The sequence below is a fragment of the Agrilus planipennis genome, unplaced genomic scaffold, assembly GCF_000699045.2.
Source record: "Agrilus planipennis isolate EAB-ADULT unplaced genomic scaffold, Apla_2.0 scaffold12, whole genome shotgun sequence".
Taxonomy (NCBI): Eukaryota; Metazoa; Arthropoda; class Insecta; order Coleoptera; family Buprestidae; genus Agrilus; species Agrilus planipennis.
The window spans coordinates 2142355-2166316 of NW_020439003.1; the positions used below are offsets into that span (position 1 = coordinate 2142355).

The window sequence follows — 23962 nt, forward strand, 5'->3', positions numbered from 1 at the left end:
TCCTATAATTTCTATGATAGTAATAATGTAACTAGTTACCAAATAATAACTTTATTTATGTGTCTATCTTGTACAATAAACAGGAAAATACAAGTACATAATAAACTCTTAAAAATCTTATCTACCTGATTTTCACCATACAAAAACAGAAAGGATAACATTCGTTGAAAATCACTTTCGCTGAAATTGTGAGTATTTTATTGTGTGGGAAATGTTAAATAGGTATTTATATTTTATTATGTGCTCGATCGTAAGCAATACGTGTGATTAATGTTAGGTACATATCATGGTTGTTCTATGTAATTGTTCACTTCCCTTCCATACTCAACTTCGTCGACTTACACCAGCGGTTTTACGTGTTCTGGGCTTAAATTTTCAGATATCTGTAAACATGACCACAACCTCTGCTGTGTAACGTACGGTAAAACTTTTGCCACTTGGATGGAACCCTATAAAAACAAATAAAAGAAACATAATTACATGAAGTTAGACAACCTTTTTGTTAGCAAATCAGTAAGAACATATTGGAGTGCTTCTTTTATATATAGGGTGTCCTATAAAGTAGTGACCGAAGAAAAAGACTGTCCAGAGCACACACGGTTAAACACACCAACCGGATGTAATAAGCAAACATCTCTGTATATATTTGTTTCATTTTAAAAATTGGATTATTACGATTAGACCCAATGCTTGGAAAGACAAGTAATAATAAAAATACTTTTATGTAGCTGTACGTGATTGCTCCTTCTCGCTAAAATTCCAAGAGATTCTGAGAGAATAGCAGTGCAACGGAAATTATCCCATTTCAGATACGTTGCACGGTACAATAAACGTGAAATATTGGAATTTCTCAGGAAACTAACAATAAGTAAAATAGGTAAGTATTGGTTTCTACAACTGACAATACTCAGCAGTAATAAATTCCCTTAAACCATCATCTTATCTTTTATGAAATTTTACTGAAAAGCAGTGATATAAGTCAAAATATTATTTTTCAGAAAATAGAAAAGTGTCCTTTTTTGTACAAAATACTTGAAGGACTATTGTGTAAGATGATAGATTTTCCAAGAATTTTCTTAACACGGAGATGCGATAGGTCTTTTGGGGGAAAAGGTGAATTTGTTAACAAATATAAATTANAACACCTTTTAACATTAACACTAATAATAATGACGTTAACAAAAATAAAAGGTAATGAGAGGTAATTAGTATTTTCATGCAATATATGCTTCAGATTTATAAAATTTTCAAGGGATCGTGAAGAAATTTTTAATAAAGCTCACAAATCAAATATTGGAGAACCTTTGATACAAAAAACATAACAAACAATTCGTTATACAGAATCGAAAAAAATAAAATTGTCGGAAAAGTGATATAAGGTATTTTTTTTTAAGAATAGGTATTTGAGGCACTTGTTTATTAAATTACAAACCAACAATATTTCTCTCCGCTTGAAATACATTATTACTTTTAAGGGAGAACAACTGCTCTGATATAGGAATGTAAAAATTTTTCGGTGGCAGTTTTATTATAGGTATATAGCTGCAATCATTCATACATACATGTCGGTATATGTAAGTTGCGCCCCGCGGTCAGTTGAACCCAAATTCATAGCCTAGTTGCACTCCAACAAATTTAACTCTCAAAAAGGTCACGTTATAGTTGCGCCCCTGAGCACATAATCAAAACTACAGGTAGAATTTTTTTTTACGAAAGTATACAGGATATATCAATAATTTCATTTTTATATATTACTAGTGTGGTGCACTTTTAGCCTATTTAAAAGACCACATAACGGTTGTAATTGTCGATCACTTTGACATCGGTTCTTTTTCGCTTATAAACGAATTACGGCAAATGTTTTTTATAGCAAGAAATGCAAATTTTAATATTCTCTTTCTACTTTTTACATATGTGCTAAAGATATTAAACACATAGGTTTGAATAGAGGCACCCCAGTTTTATATAGGATAAAGTGATCGAAAACTAATTCAATAAAATCTTAATCTTAATCATGTTTGGCGGTTTTCTTACTTATTATTGGCATTTAAGAAAAAGTGATCGAAATCTAAAGCAAGTCGACGAACAGGCAGATTCACACCATTATTTCATCATCATCATAAGGTCATCACTCCTAAGACTGGTTGTACACATACCTCCACTCTTTCCTATCCTTAGCATTTCCCTAAAACTAGAACAGCCCACATCCTTAACTATTTGCGAACAGTAATCTAATCTAGGTCTACCTCTACCCCTCCTAACTCCTGTTTCTNCCACCGGGAGCTCTTCTAGATACGTCCCTGGCTTAGAGTGACGTTTTCATGATTATCCTCATCGAATTTTCAGTCTTGGCATACTTCTATCGATAACATCAAATAGCAAGCATAAAATAAAACACCATATATGTAATTTATTTTCTAAAATGACACCACTGTCAAATGTTTTTCTATTAATTGCGCATGCGTCTAGTTAAGCTTTATTGCATTCTGTAAAAATTCTTTCTGTTCGTTTAAATTTATTCTGTTTATCACAAGAGGGCTAAAGAAGTTACTATACTTTCTAATGTATTAGTCAGTCCTAGATCGTATCTTCTCGAGGTCAACAGGCTTGTTATCGGACTGTTTTTGCCTGTTTGTTTTAATATCGCGTGGTAAAAATCTTTCGTATAGGAGCGATTTTCGGAGAAAACGTGAGTGCGTTATTGTGCTTTTCTAAATGGACCAATCATCCTTTTTTCACTTTGTTCATTGTTTCGGTTCCATTTCATCAACCGTTACCAAGTAAAGTTCACCCTTATTATCAAAGGTAAGATGATACCATTTTTATTTAACGTTAGCCGTTTCTATGCTATCAAATTTTTCATACGCCTTCCTTAAGCTTTGGATATGCTATTTATAAAATATTTTCGATAAGTAGGTATAACAAGGTTTACCACTGATAAGAAAATCGCTGAATTGTGTTTAAAAATACTCCAGTGAATCCTTTAATTTTCTTCATTTTGATTACCTCGATTAATACAGGAAAGTACAATAACTGTAATTCATTTGAAAGCGTACCTAATAAAGGACTTTAGGAAATTGTGGATCATATTCCGTTCATATTTTGCTGGAAGTTTCAATAAAATTTCGGGTTTTCTCTCTTACTTCTGCCATAAGACTTTCTTTCCGTGCCTAATTTAATCATTTTAGGTTAACAAGAGGATTTTATAATTAATGTTTTTTCATTTTGAAGGGCAGAATCTTAAAGTATTACACAATTTTTATTTAATTTGTGTTGGCATATACAGTTCACACCATTAATATAATATGAAAGTTTATTACAGAAACGCGTACCTACTGTAGGTAATGATTAATTAGCCCCGACGGTTATATCCTTTCTCGTCAATTTTTTATAATGACAAATTACGGTAATATTTTTCATCCATATTGCTGCCTGTTTTTAAACAACGGTTATTTATATGCTAAAATAAAAAAGATGGCTACAAATTAGGTCATAATCCACAACGCAAAATCGACTGCAGAGGTTAGATGGAGTTAGGTACAGAAAAGTAAATATATAGTAGATACTTGACAAAGAAATTAATGTCACACCACAAAACGTGAAATTTATTAAAAATATATACCGATAAACAATAATAAATTAGATGATCAAATTCTGTAGTATGAATTGAAAGAGTTTGTAAACTGAGAATTGGTTGGTAAAAAAAGGATATACATAATATATTTAATTAAAAAGGACCATTTTAATGTTGATTCAATTCTGTGTATCCGAAAAATTCGTTTGGAATGCATTTAGAAGCCTCTCCAATTATATTATTAATTAACTTTACCGAAAAAGGACGCTTCACAATTTGAAGATAAGAAACAATTTCTGTTTAATGATACCATTTATTTTTGATCGAATTATTTTCTACATTGCGAATGATGGATTCTCTAATGCATTCATCAGTTTAAAATATTAATTTTTAGAAGTCGCTCAAGAACTATAAAAAAGAAACAAATTTTAGAAAACACGTAAGTATTGTAGTTTCACAAAAGCATTTATTGAAACTCAGACAGAACACGTAGCCTTTCTAACTATCATTAATATTAAAACAAGTTTGTAAAACTTTATTCAGTATAATAAAGATACTCCTAGAAAATCGCTTAATCGCCGAAACAATTGTCAGAGTTTTTAATAAATTCTTTTGTGAAACTACAATACCAAGTGTTTTCTTAAATTTGTTTCTTTTTTATAATTTAAACATGTTTCACCAAGTGCCAAGCGACTCATTTACCAATATTAGTTCAAGAACTAGCTACTAAATTTTAAAGTATCTTTCTATACATCTGAAATTTTGAGCTATGTACCTTTAAATAATAACACCTTTTAACATTAACACTAATAATAATGACGTTAACAAAAATAAAAGGTAATGAGAGGTAATTAGTATTTTCATGCAATATATGCTTCAGATTTATAAAATTTTCAAGGGATCGTGAAGAAATTTTTAATAAAGCTCACAAATCAAATATTGGAGAACCTTTGATACAAAAAACATAACAAACAATTCGTTATACAGAATCGAAAAAAATAAAATTGTCGGAAAAGTGATATAAGGTATTTTTTTTTAAGAATAGGTATTTGAGGCACTTGTTTATTAAATTACAAACCAACAATATTTCTCTCCGCTTGAAATACATTATTACTTTTAAGGGAGAACAACTGCTCTGATATAGGAATGTAAAAATTTTTCGGTGGCAGTTTTATTATAGGTATATAGCTGCAATCATTCATACATACATGTCGGTATATGTAAGTTGCGCCCCGCGGTCAGTTGAACCCAAATTCATAGCCTAGTTGCACTCCAACAAATTTAACTCTCAAAAAGGTCACGTTATAGTTGCGCCCCTGAGCACATAATCAAAACTACAGGTAGAATTTTTTTTTACGAAAGTATACAGGATATATCAATAATTTCATTTTTATATATTACTAGTGTGGTGCACTTTTAGCCTATTTAAAAGACCACATAACGGTTGTAATTGTCGATCACTTTGACATCGGTTCTTTTTCGCTTATAAACGAATTACGGCAAATGTTTTTTATAGCAAGAAATGCAAATTTTAATATTCTCTTTCTACTTTTTACATATGTGCTAAAGATATTAAACACATAGGTTTGAATAGAGGCACCCCAGTTTTATATAGGATAAAGTGATCGAAAACTAATTCAATAAAATCTTAATCTTAATCATGTTTGGCGGTTTTCTTACTTATTATTGGCATTTAAGAAAAAGTGATCGAAATCTAAAGCAAGTCGACGAACAGGCAGATTCACACCATTATTTCATCATCATCATAAGGTCATCACTCCTAAGACTGGTTGTACACATACCTCCACTCTTTCCTATCCTTAGCATTTCCCTAAAACTAGAACAGCCCACATCCTTAACTATTTGCGAACAGTAATCTAATCTAGGTCTACCTCTACCCCTCCTAACTCCTGTTTTTGCCTCTAATATGTCTCTGACTAGACCTTCATGCCTGAGAAGGTGTCCTACCAACCTATCTCGCCTATTTTTTAATGACTTCCATAGAGTCCTCTGTTCTCCTATTCTTTCCAACACCTCTTCATTTCTAACCTTTTCTTCCCACGATATCCTCATCATCCGCCTATAACACCACATTTCGAACGCTTCTAACCTTTTATTTTCCGCCGCTCCCACTGTCCATGTTTCGCACCCATACAACGCCGTGCTCCAAACATACACCTTTAACAACCTTTTTCGACTTTCTAAATTAACAGTTCGCTAACATAGAAGTGTTTTTCCATTATGTATAGAAGAATAATCTCATATACCAAAATACAATAATAATAAGATATATACCTAGATGCCTAACTAATTATACACAAATTGACATTAAGGCGCAACTATACAGTAACCTTTTTGGAGATTAAATAATTTCATTTATGGGACTAACCGCGGGGCACAACTCATGTCCTTTAAGCCAACAGCGTGATGTCTACATGTACATACACACGCATACAGTGTACATGTTTATCAGACCCTCGCACATCTCCATTGTCACATCATCAGGACAAATTAGAATGTGTTGTCTGTGTAACCTGATAAAGGTATCAGGAAGCAACGTCCTCTTTTATGGCATAGCAACGTGTAATTTATTATTGCGTCACTGTTAATTCGATGATAGATCAATAGCATTGCAGGTGCACAGGTTTCGCAATACCTCATTCTTGATTTAATTAATTATATGATAATGAAATAATAAAATAATGCAAGGAAGAAATGTCTGTAGTTGTTAACAGAAACTACAGTTGTTTTGCGAACGGTTTCAGATATTCCTTGAAACTTTTTGTGTTTTTATTTTATTTAATTTATAATGAATCTGATTCAATAACTGAATGATCCAATTAATCAACTATAATAAAACAGTTATTGTCTGAAACAATGGCTGTGCCACACAAGTATATGGGTTGTAAGTAAGAGACCATAATTTCAGAAAGTTATTTCATCTCAAATAGGATCTGATGCGTTATATTACATGATATAGAAACCTCAAAGATATAATAGACTGACTTTTAAAGTCCGTTGATATCTTTACAACCTTTTACAGCAGAAGAGCTATTGAGACCGTTAAATAAGTGGCTGAAGATCGTCAGGACCGGATTAACGTAAAAATGAAATTATGTATTTCAGACAGATACAACACGCTACTGAAGTGAAACTTCTTCAAACACACAAACATACCGGGATAGGGGTTAAGGAATTGGTTTAATGGTATTATTTGTACACTATGCTTCGCACGGGTGCAATGCTGATAGTAAATATACTATAGAATGACTTTATACACAACAATCCAAGCTTTTTTGTCTTTTTTGTCATTAGACAATACAAACCGGCCGGTACTGCCGGAACCGCTATGTCCCTGCATTTTAAGTCTGTATAATATCTTCGAAAATATTCATTTAAATTACATGTTGTAAAGGGCCATATTGATCTATATTAAATGCACAATGTATTTAAATGTACTTAATTGAATAAGGATTAATGCTGTATTGCTTAAAATCGATTCGTAAATAAGCCATTATTTCTCGTAAAAAGTAAAGGATAAAAAATGGTTATTGTGGGTTATCCCTAAGAGATACACATATACCATCCCAGACTTTTTTGTAGACCTTTTTAAGATGTACAATACTGTAGTATATTATTTTGATCTATCTCGTAGGGTTCAGCCAGCGTTTGCAATGTAAGCGCAAAAAAATGTGTTTATACGACATCACATTACAAACCTCTAAAATTATCAGTGTTTCTCGGATCTATTATGCATGTATTATACGCATAAACCTTCCTCTTGAATTATTCTATCTATTTAAAAACCGTTGCGTAGTTTTAAAGATCTAAGCATACAAAGGGACAGACAGCGGGGGTATTGCGTTGCATGAGTTCGTTACATAGCAACTCGCATGAAACAAACTTACACTACCGTGGGTAAAGAAGTTTCACTTCAAAAAAGTGCAGAAATATTGAAATAATGAATTCATTTTGACAGTTAACAGTTTTTCATTGTATTCAAAATCATCTTTTATTAAATATTTACTTACAGACCAAATAAAATATTTTCGTTACCTAATAAGAAAAATAAATATTTATTACTGTTTGACAAACAATATTTCCCACTGTAATTAGCGTTTACAATATAAACTTATTTTCACTTTTAAGAAGGGGTGTAAGTAATTGCAATGGTCAGTCTACTACATTTTTAGGTTTCTATAATTATATACGATAATATTAAATACACTAGCCTTTGTATTTAAATTATCAACATAAACGGTCCGTCACTCTAACGAAACTCCAAAAGCTGGAAACTAGCAATAATCCAATTTCAATTCCGGGAATAAATTGAATTTAAACAAATAAAATTAGTATATTGTAGTAGCCAGCAGATCATTAATTAGTGTGGTGGAAACTAACTCAATATTCGTTGGCAGATTCTCAAAATCGATTAAAGGCTATGTTGCCAATTTATATTTTACATTATTTATTTGATCGTTAAAACAGTTAATACTTTAACATGCATTTAGCAAAACGACTGAAATTCAGTTAGAAATAGCACACTTGAGGCAATAAAATTATTTACAACGTTGTAAAAGTTTTCAAACGTATTAAATAGAATACCTTCATTGCTACTTTGGTTATTCGTACGCGAGTTATTCTGTGTATGAATTATCCGTGCGTGCTGCAGATATTTTAAGATATACCTTTCTATTTTATAACTAAACGAACGGTAATCAAACAATTTATAGAATAGGTTTTAAAACAACTCATTAAAACCACCGATCATCTATCTTCTTCAACACCTTCAGGATTTATAACCTATCGTTTTCTTCACCCTTTCCCGACAATCAAAGATAAAAACCTTTATTGCTTCTTTTCTACCAGATGTGGTAGGAAAGTCTTTTCAGCCCCCTTTAGGAATGGTGGGAATGGGTGACGGTTTGTAGTAATTGGGAGAGATCAACGAGATTGTATGCAAACGCTATTGATCTTGTGTGTTAGATTATACTTATTCAGTAGAAGGAGTCTTCGGACTTCTAAATTTACATATAATGTATTACTACTAGGTACTAAATTCAAATATGAGAAAGGACAGCAAAATAACACACTCTTAAACATGGCGATGTAATACTTTAAAGTAGATAATGAAACATTATTCTACGACAAAGTTGTTAGTTGAATTTTATTTGTTTTACAATAGATTACAATTTATTACCGGTGCTTAAAAAATTAAATTGTGTTTTTGGCTGTACTTTAATGTGGAACACAATATTGTCATTTAATTGCTCTTTAGCATATACTACTATAAAGGCGCAATTTTGTGGGAAAATTGTTATGCAAAATAGACTTTTTGATGATGAACTTCTTCTCTGTTATTATCAATCCCTGATGATACTGAAGTTCCAAACTAATGTGTCTCTACCAAAAGTAACTATTATATGAAAAGGAATAATTTCTTACAACATTATGTGTACAATACCGCTTGAAAAGGAAATTTAAAATATCAGATTTCTTTTAGAACAGCTGAGTAAAAAATAAAAAAAAAAAAAAACGAATACCCTTATTATAAAAATCAATTTTAAACATTTCAAAACTTTTACACCGGAAAATGTGTTTAAGATACAGAAGCTTCATCTGATTTTTAATAATAATTTAATGTTTGATTTATGTATGCAATGAAAACTAAATGGTTATGATTTTTAATTTATTGAATTTCAAAATCCATGCAAGGATGGAAAGTTGGCGAACATTTTATGTTTCATAAAAGTATCTCATGTCGAGGAATAAACGTAATGTCCTCAGTTTTGTTATTCTAGTTTGTTTTTATAGCATATTTGTTATTAAAAATTGAGATGAACATTATTGACACTTTAGGCTCCCATAAAATAACCAAGAAATGTAATGTTAATGAATTTGAATGTTATTAGTTATTTTATAATGACTATATTCATTCAGTGTACAATTTATTATTACGAACTAATGTTTAGATTCTCAAATGTCTCCTGTTTTAAGAAGTATAACTTCTTGCTCAAAATTAGCAGATATGGATAACGATTTCGAACCTATTCGATCTCATCAGCACGCCATAGGTAGTCTCAAAGAGTTACCGACCAAATCGAAAAAGCTCATTAAAGCCATATTGATCATAAATGCATGTCAACTAATCACCTTGAGCATGTCCTTTGCCACTGACTTATAATAAATAACTAATGAATCAGCTATCTCTTTTGTCTATAAACTTTAGAGTATATTTTTGCTTTTTATTTACATTTTGCTGCGGCATGAGCCGTTGGAATTAAGTTGAAAAGCGGAGCAGTTAAACAACTTGAATAAACTCGATAATAACTTAGAAATGACCTCCTTTTTAAGAGTCAATTTAAAACGTTAAGGCCATTAAAGCGGTCGGTAAAAAAGCCGAAAAAAACGAAGGCGAACTGTAAAAGCACTCACCAAAAATTTCTTTTTTCGTCCGGGCTCTTGCCTAAAGTAAACAAGGGAGTCTCCTGGTATACTGATGAATGCGTTTTCAGTTTTCGAAGCGAGCTGATGAAATTTGCTGGGCAAACAATCCAGATCCAAGCGCAAAGTACCAGAATAATAATCTGCACTTAAAGACATCCAAGTCCACGCTGAAACGAAAGATAAAACCCTTTTATACAGAAAATTGGGGAAAACAAATTTGCTGTCTAAAAAATATATGCTGCGATCAGTATCAGTGGCTATATGTAGGTACAGGTCTGACGAAGGAAGCTGGCGAGCGATCGCGAAGGTAGTTGCCCATTTATGACCTATTTTGGTAAGTCACTTGGAATCGATACACAAATAGGCGTAAATTATAGTATTAATACAGATAGGACAGTAGCGTACTAGAAAATAATGTAAAAACATGACTTATCAAAAAGAAAAAATTAACCTATTGCTTTTATTTTATAGTTGGTTTTCACATTCACTCTCATCATGGGAATCTCTATCACTGTCACCAACATCAACAATTAGTTCTTCTGTTTGTCTGTCTATTACTTGCTCACTGATCCCTACTTTGAAATATTTAATCTACGCCCCTGATAGGAATACTGAAGAATGAGGGCTGCAATCTTGATACCTAAAACTGCCTACTTTTGCCACCGCGCATCCATTTTAAAATTTCCGCCAGCTTATATAATAATATTACATTTCTGTATTCTGTGATTTATAAATAGTTCTTGTTGATCACTTTAAATTACACAATTGATGCAATTTACAATGCTTGAAGAAGCCACCTTAAGTGATGCGATGGGATAGTGATAGGCGTTTGAATATTTTTAGTTGATTAATTGACTAATGATGTAACGTGAATATATGCAATATTAATATTTTCCTTATGTCTATTATCCTGTGAATAATACAGCTGAAGAAATGCCATTATCCTTCGAACGTAATATTAATCAAAAAGATTATAACGTTACTGAATTACGTTAGTAGACATAATTTAATGATCTACGTAACTAACCAGTAGAAAACTGACAAAACTCGCTGAAGTACGAATTTTCTTAATGTTTGAATGAGCTTATTGTTATTTTAAGTTTATAATATTTCCCTTTCGTCTCTAATTCATTTTGCAGTTCACCCTTACTAAATTTCATACTAATTAGTCTAAGATGAATAATGGGTATTTAAATAAGCTTTCATCCCTTCAACAAAATATATTATTTTTTTCTTGTTAAGGTATTAACTCGCTAGCAAAAACTTTTAATTACAGTCAAGATCGTTGTAATTTAAGCAAAGGATGTTTTAATTTGAAAAGAAATACTTATTTGAACTTAAAAAATTAGACAAGTACTTCAATAAATTTCCAGTTGTTAGAATATAGTGGAATTTGTTCATGTTTTTTTATCACGCTGTGTTTTGCACAGTCATATTTTTTAATTATTGTTATAATTAGTATTCGGGAGGACGCCGGTTCGATTCCGGGTCCGTCTGCCTTGGTCCAACTTTTTCTGTGATTTCCTTAGATCACTTAGGTAAATGGTTGGGGCAATAATATTCCACCGATAATCTTCATTTCGTCCGTCTCATTTTTCTCACCCGAACCAACACCCACCCGTTCCCACGAATCCTGAAAGAAAACTGAAGAGTGCCTTCCGCCCTACCTTCCGGCGCAGTCCAGAGGGACTACCCGCCCACCAGCATTAGTGGCTGGCGGGAATGAAACACCCAAAAGAAAAAAAAATTGGTACTGCTTCGTTTTATGTACAGCATAGATACTGTTGCATTTGTAAAGTCATTTATTTCTGTTGTGTTCGAAGAAGACACCATCGAAGCTTGCAATTAGTCTACAGCCGAAAGCAAAACGGGTCAGGATATTGAAAAGCAAGCAGATGAATCGGACCTAAATTGGAACAAAGGCTATTCATACATCATCAACACAATATCCTGTTCATTGTAAGGCTGCGCTTCCATTTCCGATCGCATGCCGGCGCCGCGCCTTGCCAACAGTGCATAGTCCAATAGATTTTCACATACCTATAGGTAACTTACGTTGCCAAGAATATAAATTACGTATCTTCCCGAGAATGGACCCAGAATTGTTTAAATTTTAAGAATTAGGATCACGTATCGATTATAAATTGGGAAATAACTTATCCAAAGCCAGATTCGACTGTAATTTTATATCTACAAGAAATTATGAGTGCTGTCAGTACAGGGCAAAGTAATAATACGTAAATAAAAGTTAGTATCAGCAATTTCTTATGCTGAAGTGTACGATGTGTTGCATATCCATTTACAAACAATTCCTTTATATTTAATTTTTCAAACAATTTTTAACACAAAGAAAGTGATTAAACAAATTGTTTACAAAAGTGAATTTCGACCACTGGAAGTAATGGTCTAACAGTTTCGAGCTCACAGTGACTGGTAAGGGGGAAGAACATGCACTTATAATATAAATTCTTCTTATATTTCTTGGTGTACTTACTAAACCCTCTTGCAATTCATTGGAACCCTAAATTATTGACCGTTCAATCGACGTTCTTGTGATTAACTTCATTAAACATCTCAATCAAACATTTCGTACTGAAGAAAACATCGGTCAAACAAAAGAAAACATTTAAATATTTGCGTATGTTGTTTTTCTCAAAATAAATAGATAGTCTTCAATGAATGATTAACAAAAAATAACTTTGTAATGGAAATATTACAGAAAGAAATCAGTACCTACCGTTTTTTGAACGAAAATCAGAAAGAAGACAAACAATTTTTTAATTTCGCTAACTCTCAGCGAACAACGAGTAAACAAGTAAACCAAAAAAATCGATGTATTCTCTTGATTATTCATTTTAACTCAAGTCGGTAGATGGTAATGCTTGCTTCAATATTCAAAAGAAATTAAAAGTTAATGAAAAAGTTTTATATGTATTGCTTAACAATTTCGTGATAAATATTTATGAAATTATCGTAAACAGGTGTCGTTTAATCAGAATTTTCAGTTAAAAATCACGAATCTTTTGACTTGTTGAGCGTCATTAAAAATCAATATTTTCTTCTAACCCCAGTGTTCTCTAATAGTAATCAATCGTTGAATGGGAAAATGTCCGAAAAGTTTTATTTAATGTTTGGTATTCAATGTAATAAACATACCGCCAATTGGTTCACAAATTACTATAATTTACTATCATATTAAGGAAAGAATAATTTTTTTTTATAAAAATCAAAGACTGTACACTAACTTTTATTTATATTTTCTGACATGACACCCCTTATTAGATATTTTTTTAGGATGGATTCAAAATTATAATTCAATGGCCTTTTTTTTTAATAAGCACGAAGAAGACGAATGCATTTGATATAAAAAATATTCTAAATGCCCAATTCCTTGTCTTTGGAATTCACATTATGGAATATTTGTTTCTGAAGTATTTCTCCAAGTAATCATTCTTTCTGAGTTTGTAAACAACTTGAAATAGACATCATGAAATAGTCAAAAGCGTGGAAAATATTGCCATATAACATTAGCTTAACAATATAGTGAAAACCCCAACATTCTAAATAGAAAAATCCATTTTGTTTATCTAATAATAAAAAACTTAATTATAATACAAGTATGGCTCACAATAAAATCCACAATATTTAGGAAACGTTGACAATATATGCATATTTTATTTTCCATTGCAAATTAATATTCACTTTACTTGACATTTGAAAGCCTTTTGACCGAAATAAAATCATGCAAAATAATTACAAATCAAAGCATTTTTTTTCATAGCTAATTCTGTTGTCTTAAATAAGATTGATAAGAGTTTTAATGGAAAAATAACTGCAGTTAAAATATATTAACATAACTAGTTCTTCCCCTTTCCCCGGCCATTTTTGTTGCTCCGCTATGACGTAGTGTCGGCCATCATTCTTTTCTAATTGTTGCAGTTATCGGCCATCATTCTTTTTCAATTGTTGTGGCATTGTCGCTGATGTCGGCCATTATGGTTTTTTAATAGATGTATAGTAATCAATGATTAAAATTTAAAGGAATTGTTTGTAAATACGTTGCAGCATAAGAAATTGCTGATACTAACTATGTAATAACCCTGCCCTGTGCTGACAGCACTCATAATTTCTTTTATATACAATATTTGCTGTCACCTTCTTCTTGTATATCTATCGTGCCGCTATGTCAAGTTGAAAATTGAAATCCTAATATAATTAAATATAGTAAATCGTAATTAGCGAAGCTAACTGGTTATGAATTTTACAGACCAATTATGTTTCCTTATGAGTAACGAACCGTAACATTGTATTAACAAAGTCATTCGAACTTTATTAATAATTTACTAAAGCCTTTAGAATATTTAATACAGTGACACAAGGGAGGAAGATCAGGGAACAAGAGGGTAAACCTCTCAGGTCATACATTACTAAATGTAATTTTGTAAAAACCTAGAAGTCGCTTTTCAGTTGTCCTTTATTCATTAATTTATCTTATACATTGCTAGACTTTTATATGGTTTTTTTTATTTTTGGGAAGATATAATCAGAATTGATATTAGAAATATATTTTTTGTATCTCGAAAACAAAAAGAACTGGGATTATTATAGCCTAATAGGGTAGTTGTAAAGCAGGAGTTATAAAAGAACCTTAAAGTTTATTCTTTGCATGTTGATGAAAGATTATTAAAAATTATGGGATATAAAACTAATATAGTTTCAACACAGTAAAAAAAAATGATACCGACGACAAGTTAACAGTAGAACAGTAACGAAAGGAAGTAGAAAATATGATTAGAATTAGAATTCCTTTAAAAATCACTAGAAAAATTGAATTAAATAAAAAATAGTAAGTATATACCTACATTGCTGCATATGTATACTATATTTTCTAGTAAGGTATTTCTTCTTCAATTCATTTCCGAATAGTAAGTTGAAAATAAAATTTGCTAAACTAATTGAAAACGATCGTTCTCTTCAGCATTTCCTAAGCGATACACTAGATCTATTCATTTGTAATTCGCTGATTTTCCTTCAAACGGTGGAAGAGACAAGTGGGAGCGGTTTTGTGTGTCATCTGTAGGGTACTTACATGAGAAAATGTCTCCACATTGGAACGAAACAAAAGAGTTTTGAAAACGGTGAGTACTGAAATTAAAGAAGGATTTTCGAAGTGCTGTAACGACTTATAGAATGGCGAAATACGAAACTACTCTACGTAAGCCTCAACATTCGTTCTGATAAAGCTTCGAGTATTACCATTCGGTATTTTCTAGAAGATTCCGTTGAGACACTTTGTCTACATTATTTCTCTTATTTCAGGGCACGGAAGTTTTGCGTGTGATGGATAAAAGTATGAAATCCTTTTGTCTTCGAAGATTACAAATGTAGTCGCAAGAAAGGAAGTAGATAAATAATAGAATTAAACTCATAATTAGATTCTTAACAGATTATTGTAAGGCTATACACAAATGAAGAAATTAGAGCAAATATTAATTGTTTATAAATACGTGATAATAATAACTACGAAGTTCTGTGATAACGAGAATTTAAATGATTTTTTCAAATCAATAGTGTTTATTTGTTAATAAGAAAACTGAGATATTTCGGTTAGAAAGTTTTGCAAATACCTAGATACGTAAAGAGTAAAAAATGGTACTGATTTTAATTTGAAATATTTGTATGAAAAATTATAACTGACCCTAAATTTGAGCAGCCTGCAACATGTTTGGTTCAAATAACATTTATAAAAGTTGTAGATTTTAAAAATTAGCGCATTTTTGTGAATACTACACGAAAATATAAAATCAGGCCATGATGAGCAAAACAATTAATAAAATAACAAAAACTAAACTATTTTGGTTTTCTGTTTTTCTTAGAGATAAAATAGAAAATTTTGTAACGATTTCTACATTGAAAGGCGTCCTGTTCGATAAAAGTGTATAGTCAGCTTATTTTCTGCAATTGCATGACTTTGCAATGGATTTTATGACGGATATATAGAATGCAATAAGCGGAACACTTACACCAAAAGGTTATTCTTTAACTATTTTATTGTGTCTCTAAAATTTAAACCAATAGAAATTCAAATGCTTATACCGAATAACCAAAAATGTTTTACGTAACTGTTAGCTTAAGTTTTCAATGTTCATTAATATAAAGTGCACAGATAAATTCCTATTTAATTCTAAACGGGTAATCGGCAGAAATTTTCAAATACATATATAAATGTAAATGTAAATGTAAATACAAACAAACTTTCCAAATAATCCCGTGGTGTAACGATATGTATATGTTCTTAGTATATGAGATACAAAAATTACAATATAACATAAATTCTACTCATGTGTTTTCAAACCCAAGAAGATTTGTATTATGCCATATAAGAATTAAGTACAGACAGTACAATGAACGCCATCTGTAGAGCTACTTATTGTGGGATTGTGTACTGTATAGGATATCAACTTGTCAAAGTTGGCAGACATGTTAAGTTTAATCGTTTGAGATTTACAACTTTCTCATTAAATAACATAAAATCTCATGAACATTTTACAAGACTTTAATATGATATATATAGATATATACTATAATAGGTACACTGACGGGTAAATCTCTATACCATCCCCTTTCCGTAGAGTCTCTGATACGTTTTGCGTCGCCTACTTTGGTATTCCAGTTTATGCTGGATATAAATGAAAACCCTTCTCACATTAGATTTACCAATTTCCTCAGAGGTAGAACGCTGTTCAATTTTCCTTCTTACACCTAACACAGTTTTATCTCAATTCTTGCGGTTCTCTGTGTGCTGTTATACCTTTTAAAATTATTTCAAGCGAGACTTCGCTTTCCTATCATCCATTAATTCATTAATTATTTAATTACGTCAAAGGATTTTGATAATATAAACACCTGAAACATAATTGCCTACACGGAGAAATTGAAACTGGAAAATTTACCTAAATATTAAAGAGATATTTACAATTTATCCCAGTAGCCTGTTGCTTCGTAAACGAAAATAATAAAAATTACATTTTGAATCCAAATAAAATCCCAGCAGAAATAAATTTACAAGGTATTTTAGTTGATATTACAAATTTAATTGTAATAATTGAGAAACTTGAAATATTTTTTATAGAAACATGTCAAAATTGAGATTCTTACAAGTTGCCTAATAAATTCTAAGATTTTTACGACAAATTCAGTCATTTGCAATCGAAAATTGTAATTTTTGCGTTGTTATAAAAATTTATTTTTCTCCGTATAGCTTATCTTTGTACTTTTATCTTGTAACTTAGCCAAAAAGGAAATAGAGATATTTATTTTATCTTGAAAATACATAACGAAACAAAATTTAGAATTAAATGTCTAATTATGGCAGTACATTGCGATCCCTTAATATGTGCTACTAATGGAATATTTCATGTTAAACGAAGTCCTTACTAAGGTACTTACAACTTGTCTAACTGAATCGACTACGTAGTGTAGTGAACCATATTAAGTATAGGTAATCAAGTATAGTTAAGCCGTCGTCTCGAGTCGCAAAAGCTGCAAATTATTAATTGCATAATTTACCAGACAGTTACCCTACCCCTACGCCCCTCCCCAGAGGTTAAGTATGATACAACTTGACATAATATAATTATTACAGTGCAAAGCAGAATTGAAATGGGAAATTAGGGAATATAATTTTGTTATACTTTCATTGGCGAAATATCTCAGGTTGACGATGAAATTCTTTTGCGACTCGAGACGTTGATCTATGTATATACGCTCAGCACGCCATAGACTGTCTCTTTAATTTAATCGGTGATTTATCGATGCTGGTAATGGCGTGCTGATGAGGTCTAAAATCGCGATCCCTGCTTGGTGGTTTCGGTAGAATTATTGACGCGATCTTTTGGAAATAATTACTAATACATACATACCTATAAATAATATAATTCTTATTTTGCGTTCATTGTTTTTCCTATTTGAATAAACAAACTTATGTTGAAATAAATTAGAATTCGAAAACTGTAATTCGTTGACCAGCAGTCTAATGTTTACAACATATAAGTTCTTTACTTCAAATATGTTTTACTTTTGTTCATTTGGTCAACCCCTTTCAGTTTACGTAATTATGAATAATAATTGGAAGATAAAAGATAAATATTTTACAGTATACGACAGCATAGCACGAACAAGTGATTTCAAAGTTCACTTTAGCGACTTTTATACAGTGTATAACCACGCACTTTGCTCTTATAATTATAAAACGTTTATTACCGGTTTATAATTAAAAAACTTCAGCATGAAAACGTGGAAAAATAAAATAAGGTCACATAACGCGAATGACATTTTATAAAAACCGCCCTTGATTCTTCAAAACCATTTATCTCCTTGGTTCATTCTCACGTATCCTAAAGGAAGAAAAGTTGTTGAGTTTAGTGCCATCATTTTCTTCGGACTCTTTCAGAGACACAGAGTTAGAAATCTTCCTTTATTCATTTCATCGACGTAGCAGACGGTAGAGATAATAAATACCCCTCGAGAACGTCGTTGGAACTTCATAATTAAAAACTGCTCGGAGCCGAGCCGAGCCGTGCGAAGCTGTTATCTTATTTTGTCATTTTCGTTTTCATCAGACGAAATTTTATCCCAAAACCGTCGACCGTGGCGCTAACTAACGACAATAGCAACATGTCAGGCGAAAGTATCAAAGGTGTGTGTGTGTGTGTGTCTAGATAACCTGTGTGTATGTGTGCGTAGCGAATTAAATTCACTCCAGAAAATACATTACCCAAAAACAGGAGTGTCTACGACCCTTGGAAAATACAATTATTGCTACTTAACACAGTATAAAAGACAGAAAACTGCTTCATATTTCTTTTTATAAATAGAACACAATATCAATTTCGAAACCATTAAGTGATGAAGTGTTGTAATTGCGGTGAAATTAATGGCAAGAAAGGTCTTGTTGTGGACACCCTTATCAATTATGAAATGTAATTGCTTACAGTCCGAAAAGGGGTCTAAAGTTTTAATAGGTAAACTTTGCGCAAATACTGCTGAAGTTGCTACTTTTAAGGTATACAATCCATAAACGTTTCATTTGTTACAATCAAACAGGTCTTGTAATAAAAATGTTTAGAAAACTTAACCGTAATTACGTTTGCTAATAATCTAAAATATTTGTTGCAGCCATTACGAACAATTCCCTACATTCGATGAATACATTTCTGGTTTCGAAATTAGTATGATAACTGACGTTTAGTTTTATTATATTAAAAAAAATGTTACCACCATTTTAATATGTGGTATACTCAACCGCTATTCTATAAGGAATAGAAATGGTACTATCAGGTACCTAACTATTAATGTATGTGTACAAAAGTGTTTATTTTTACTTGCATGCATATGAGGGGCGGGAAGGGACTGTGGCTATTGTCACTTACCGATTGTGAATAAAACACAGCAATTTAAGTGTAACGTGTTTAAAATTCTAATGTACATATTACTACGAGTATAATACATGAAAATTACCGTATTTCGTTATGTACTTCTACATTGTCCAAATTTTATTTGTATCGATTACTTGACGAAGGGTTATGGAGTATGTTTACCCCGATTCTGGCATTAAAGTAGATTAAGTTTTTCCAAGTGATTGAGTTCTAAGCATGAAAGCATGTGTTTGACAGCGAAAAAAGTCAAATAGTATAGGAAATGTAATAAAGTATTGGCTTTGGTACTACACGAAACAGAAGTTCGATTCGAAAAACCTATATTTTATTCCTGAGATGTACTTTTTATGCCTAATAAACCGGAAGAATAATCTTTAGTCTTTAATAATGTTTTTTGAAAATCCCATAAAATTTCAGATTTTAATAGGCTTAATACCTCATTGGGTTTCGTTGAATTTCATTAATGAAACTCCTTGCTGAGCGCCGATGATTTATATGGCATTTTTCGGGTGCTTCAAAGGCAACTGTGTCAGAAATTTTAAAATTTCCCTTTAAAATACGTAACTCAACCACAACAAAAATCAGTGTTGGACTTCTAGTTTGCAATTTTTAAATAAAATAGTAAACTGTGTCTACTCAACTAATATGTTATACCTATCATTAACCCTTATAAAAATATACTTACAAATATTGTTACTAAAAAAGCCTTTTTTATGTTCATTTTTGAAATAGTTAATTTATAATAATTTATTTAAAATTACTGTAGCATCGGGAATATTTTAAAGGCATTAGGTAGAGTAATTTCTTAGTTTACATTTAAGAATAGTTAGCATAGTCGTAGGGGTTATGTAAGAAAGAGAGGGAATGTAGAAGGTAAGCCGTTGGTCCCTTGGCAGTAGGAGAGGGTGAGAAATAAAAGTCATTTCCGGCAAGGAAGACGGGAGTGTGTTAAGATGTCGGAGTAAGAGTATATTGTTTTTGTAAATCTGTGTATATATATTATTATTAATTAATCTTTTAAATAGATCGATCGATCCCCGTTGTGCATTCGTCCTAAAAACATCCCACAATATTTTGGGGGTTCAAATCGTGCATTACTAATACACTTTTTAATAATAATAATTGGTTATTCGCAAATGAATGCATTATATATATATGTATATATAAATAGTAAACACACTCGGCAGTGTCTCTACTGTGAATAATATAATACGATAAATTAAAAATTTACTTACCGGCCAAAGGAGTTTTCCTGTGATGTCCGGGTAATGGCCAGTCTACCTGATGTAACTTAGACGACGCGTTCATTTTATACTTCAAAGTTAACACACCAGTACGCAAGTTGGAGTTGATTTGAAACCAAGGAGTCAACCTCCCGGGGGAATTGATAGAAATCAAAGTTCCCAGATTATTTTTCTGCTGACGGAAGAGGAAGATAACTGTAAACCCCGAGGGCCTAGACATGGCCGATGTTACGGCGGAAGAATTGGCTACAGGGACGTTTCCATATGGCAAACGAAATTTGTATGCGGGAAAATTCTTTATTGGACCCTGCACGATCGAAACACCCGGATCTTTGGCTGTGATGTTGATAAGTTTTAAAATATCCACCTCATCTGAAAGAACAAATAAAATAGGTTGTATAAGAAATTCTGTATCAACTGACTTAGCCCCGTCATTTTTAAAAAAATAAAAAACAATATTTGTGCGAATTTGTGAAATAAATTCATATAAAATTCTTTCATAAGTAATATAAGTTAATAAGATTAATTTGAGGTTATCTGTAGTGGTAAAAATTAATTTAAAAATTACTTCACTTTAATATATTTAAGTTAACCCTATAAAAAAAATTCTGTCTCATTGTTAATAATGATTAATTATGCATTGGTTCGACGATCATGTGGTCTAGTAGTTAGATACGTATCGTCGTTGTTGTTACTGTCACGTTTCGTAGGTGGTAGAGCAATGCTACATAAAGCGAGGGAACCCAGGTTCGATTCCCGGCGAAAACGTGGTGGCAGCAACAATTTTTCCTCTTTAATTTCAGGTTATTTTAGTTCAAAAATTACTTCACTTTATTGTATTTAAATTAACTCTACAAATTTTTCTGTCTTATAATATAAATTACCGTAACGTAATGAAACCTAATCCGAGAATGTATATTTTTAAGAAAAAAATATCAGTGAGCAATATTTTTTTTTTGATACCGAATGTTGCCAAACGGTATATTACAGGACAACGCCAGCACAATTCAACAGAACAGTTCTTTATTTGTTTTGAGAAATGGTGGATCCAAAGTTACCAGACACGAGAAGTTAGCACATTATGAATCATAAAAAATTAAAAGCGTTAGCGGATGCTATAGGTATAAACTTTTGAAACTGCAAGTAATTTTTCACTTCAACAATAATAAATCTGCTGAATAAATAATATTTAAGAAAGGACAAAGGAAAATGTCCGAGAAAATAGGAGTTGTCGTTTATCATTCGAAATAAAATTTCAAAGGAATCCTTGTTTTGTTCCAAAATTATATGAAACTTATTGACTTCTGTAGAGTCCTTATTTCTCCTATTCTTTCTAATACCTTTTCATTTCTAACCGTCTATCCACGGTATCCTCATCACTTGCCTGTAGCACCACATTTCGAACGCTTCTAAACTTTTCCTTTCCGTGGCGCCCACCGTCCACGTCCCGCGCTCCAAACGTACACCTTGTGAAAACTTTTTATTGAAAGCGACTCGACCCTGCACTATCCTCTGCTCTATATCGCTTTTACTCCTTCCGCCCTGACTTATGTGAGTTCCTACATACTGAAAATCAGTCTTCTTCTAATTTTTCGTCTCCTATCTTTATATTCGCCATTTCCCTACTTTTTCTTCCCTTGCAAACCAGTATTTTTCTTTTACTTTTATTTGTCTTCGTACACTAACATTTATCAATATCGCTTCCATTTTATTTAAAGCTATCTCTAACTCCTCCTTACTTACTGCTAATGCTGGTATATCATCTGCAAATCTAAACATACTAATTCTTTGTCTCTGCATATCTATCATTACAGTTGCACCGCAAAATTCACCATCCAGAGCAACACTAAAACTGCTGATATTAAGGATAAACATCATACATTTATTGCTTGATCCTTAAAACGATACTGTATTATTACCAGCACTTTCGCTCGGCGGCGCCACAACCGGTGAAAAGTTGCCCATCTCCAATTGCTTTTGTTGACATTTATTATCATTACTATAGTACCTATATGAATCGCATAGTTACAGCTAGTACAAAATTACTTTTTGAAGTTGTTCAGTTTGTTTTGTGTCGTAAATTCGTACGGTGCAAACTTCCGTTAACTGGGTTATTACCAGAGATGCATTCGATAGTGATTCTGCCTGGCAGACGATACTCGCGAATAGCTGAGCCGGGTACTCGGCCGGATACTTGACAAAACCACTACGGTTAATTGTTTATGTCTTCGTTCTAATGGGCTTTCCATTAAATACCACCCTAACTAACGTCCCAAACCACATTAACTGCCGTTCAAAAAGTCGATTAAACACTGAACCAATGAAGTTTTAATTCTTGTTTGACGGATTTTTACCATCACAATCATCTTAATTATCAGTTGTCATTAGGTAGGTTTTTTGTTATAGTTATTGAATGATTATTTATTGCTAGTGTTGGTTTTTTCTTTTGTCTTTGGCCGAGAACCCGGCATCACTATCCAGTCCCTTGCCTGCTCCTAAAAAAAGTGTCTGATCCAAACCGCATATCCGGCCCATCTCTAGTTCTTACGGCCCCTAGAGTGTCTATAGCCGTGTTCTAGTATCTTTACAAGGGCAGTATAACTATTAACATTGAGGAAGTTAATTAGAATAAATTCGAAACTAAATTTATGTTTTGTACTAAAAACGTTATTCGAATTAGGTCATAGTAGTACCAATATATGAATACTTTTATGTCAGTATTCTGTTTCCTTTATTCTCAAATAATTTTTAAAGCATTTTTTTCCAACGTATGAGCACACAAAGCTTTATTGTAGCTATGTGCAGATTGTTAATGAAAGTTTGTGCAAAAGTAGTCACCCGATGGACAGAAACTTTTTTAGATGAATTATTTTATCTTTCGCATTGCAAAATTTAATCATGCTTCAAAAGTTTTTTAATTAAAACATAACTGAAAATACGGGCACGACCAAAGCATGTTTCTGTTACTGTATAACGGATATAAACACATTGGTATGCAATTCTGCACCTTATTACATATACAGAATATTTAGCCATAACAGAAATTTCTTTGTCGACATTTTTTCTTTATGTCCCACGAGCGAAAATGCAATTTGGTGGACGTGTGGCATAGGTAAGCTCTTTTAACTGCGTCTGTTTGAAAATATCACCTGGTTTTCTAAAAGTTCTTCTAAACTAGCCGAAGCCTTACAATGTTTTGAGTAATGCGCAACACACCTAGAAAGCTTCTATTACGTTTATTGGGCTTATATTATTTAGGT

General features: G+C 32.0%; 1 protein-coding gene across 1 annotated transcript; it reads right to left on the minus strand.

Annotated features, from left to right (window-relative positions):
- Positions 1 to 35: 35 nt before the first annotated feature.
- On the minus strand, positions 36 to 22667 carry LOC112904879 (kielin/chordin-like protein). Its single transcript, XM_025976009.1, has 4 exons — positions 22622 to 22667; positions 20694 to 21110; positions 10010 to 10188; positions 36 to 449 (listed from the first exon to the last, which is right to left on the minus strand). The coding sequence occupies exons 1-4, from the start codon at positions 22665 to 22667 to the stop codon at positions 339 to 341; spliced, it is 753 nt and encodes a 250-aa protein (XP_025831794.1). The 3' UTR covers positions 36 to 338.
- Between the last annotated feature and the right edge of the window lie 1295 nt (positions 22668 to 23962).

Bases quoted from the DNA above. Each gene is read 5' to 3' on its own strand.
- LOC112904879 (XM_025976009.1), bottom strand. From the start codon at position 22,667: ATGGGCAACTTTTCACCGGTTGTGGCGCCGCCGAGCGAAAGTGCTG. The intron at 21,111-22,621 runs GTAATAATACAG...CAGTTGATACAG, and splicing joins GCCGCCGAGCGAAAGTGCTG to AATTTCTTATACAACCTATT. The intron at 10,189-20,693 runs GTAAGTAAATTT...CTTTCGTTTCAG, and splicing joins CAGGAAAACTCCTTTGGCCG to CGTGGACTTGGATGTCTTTA.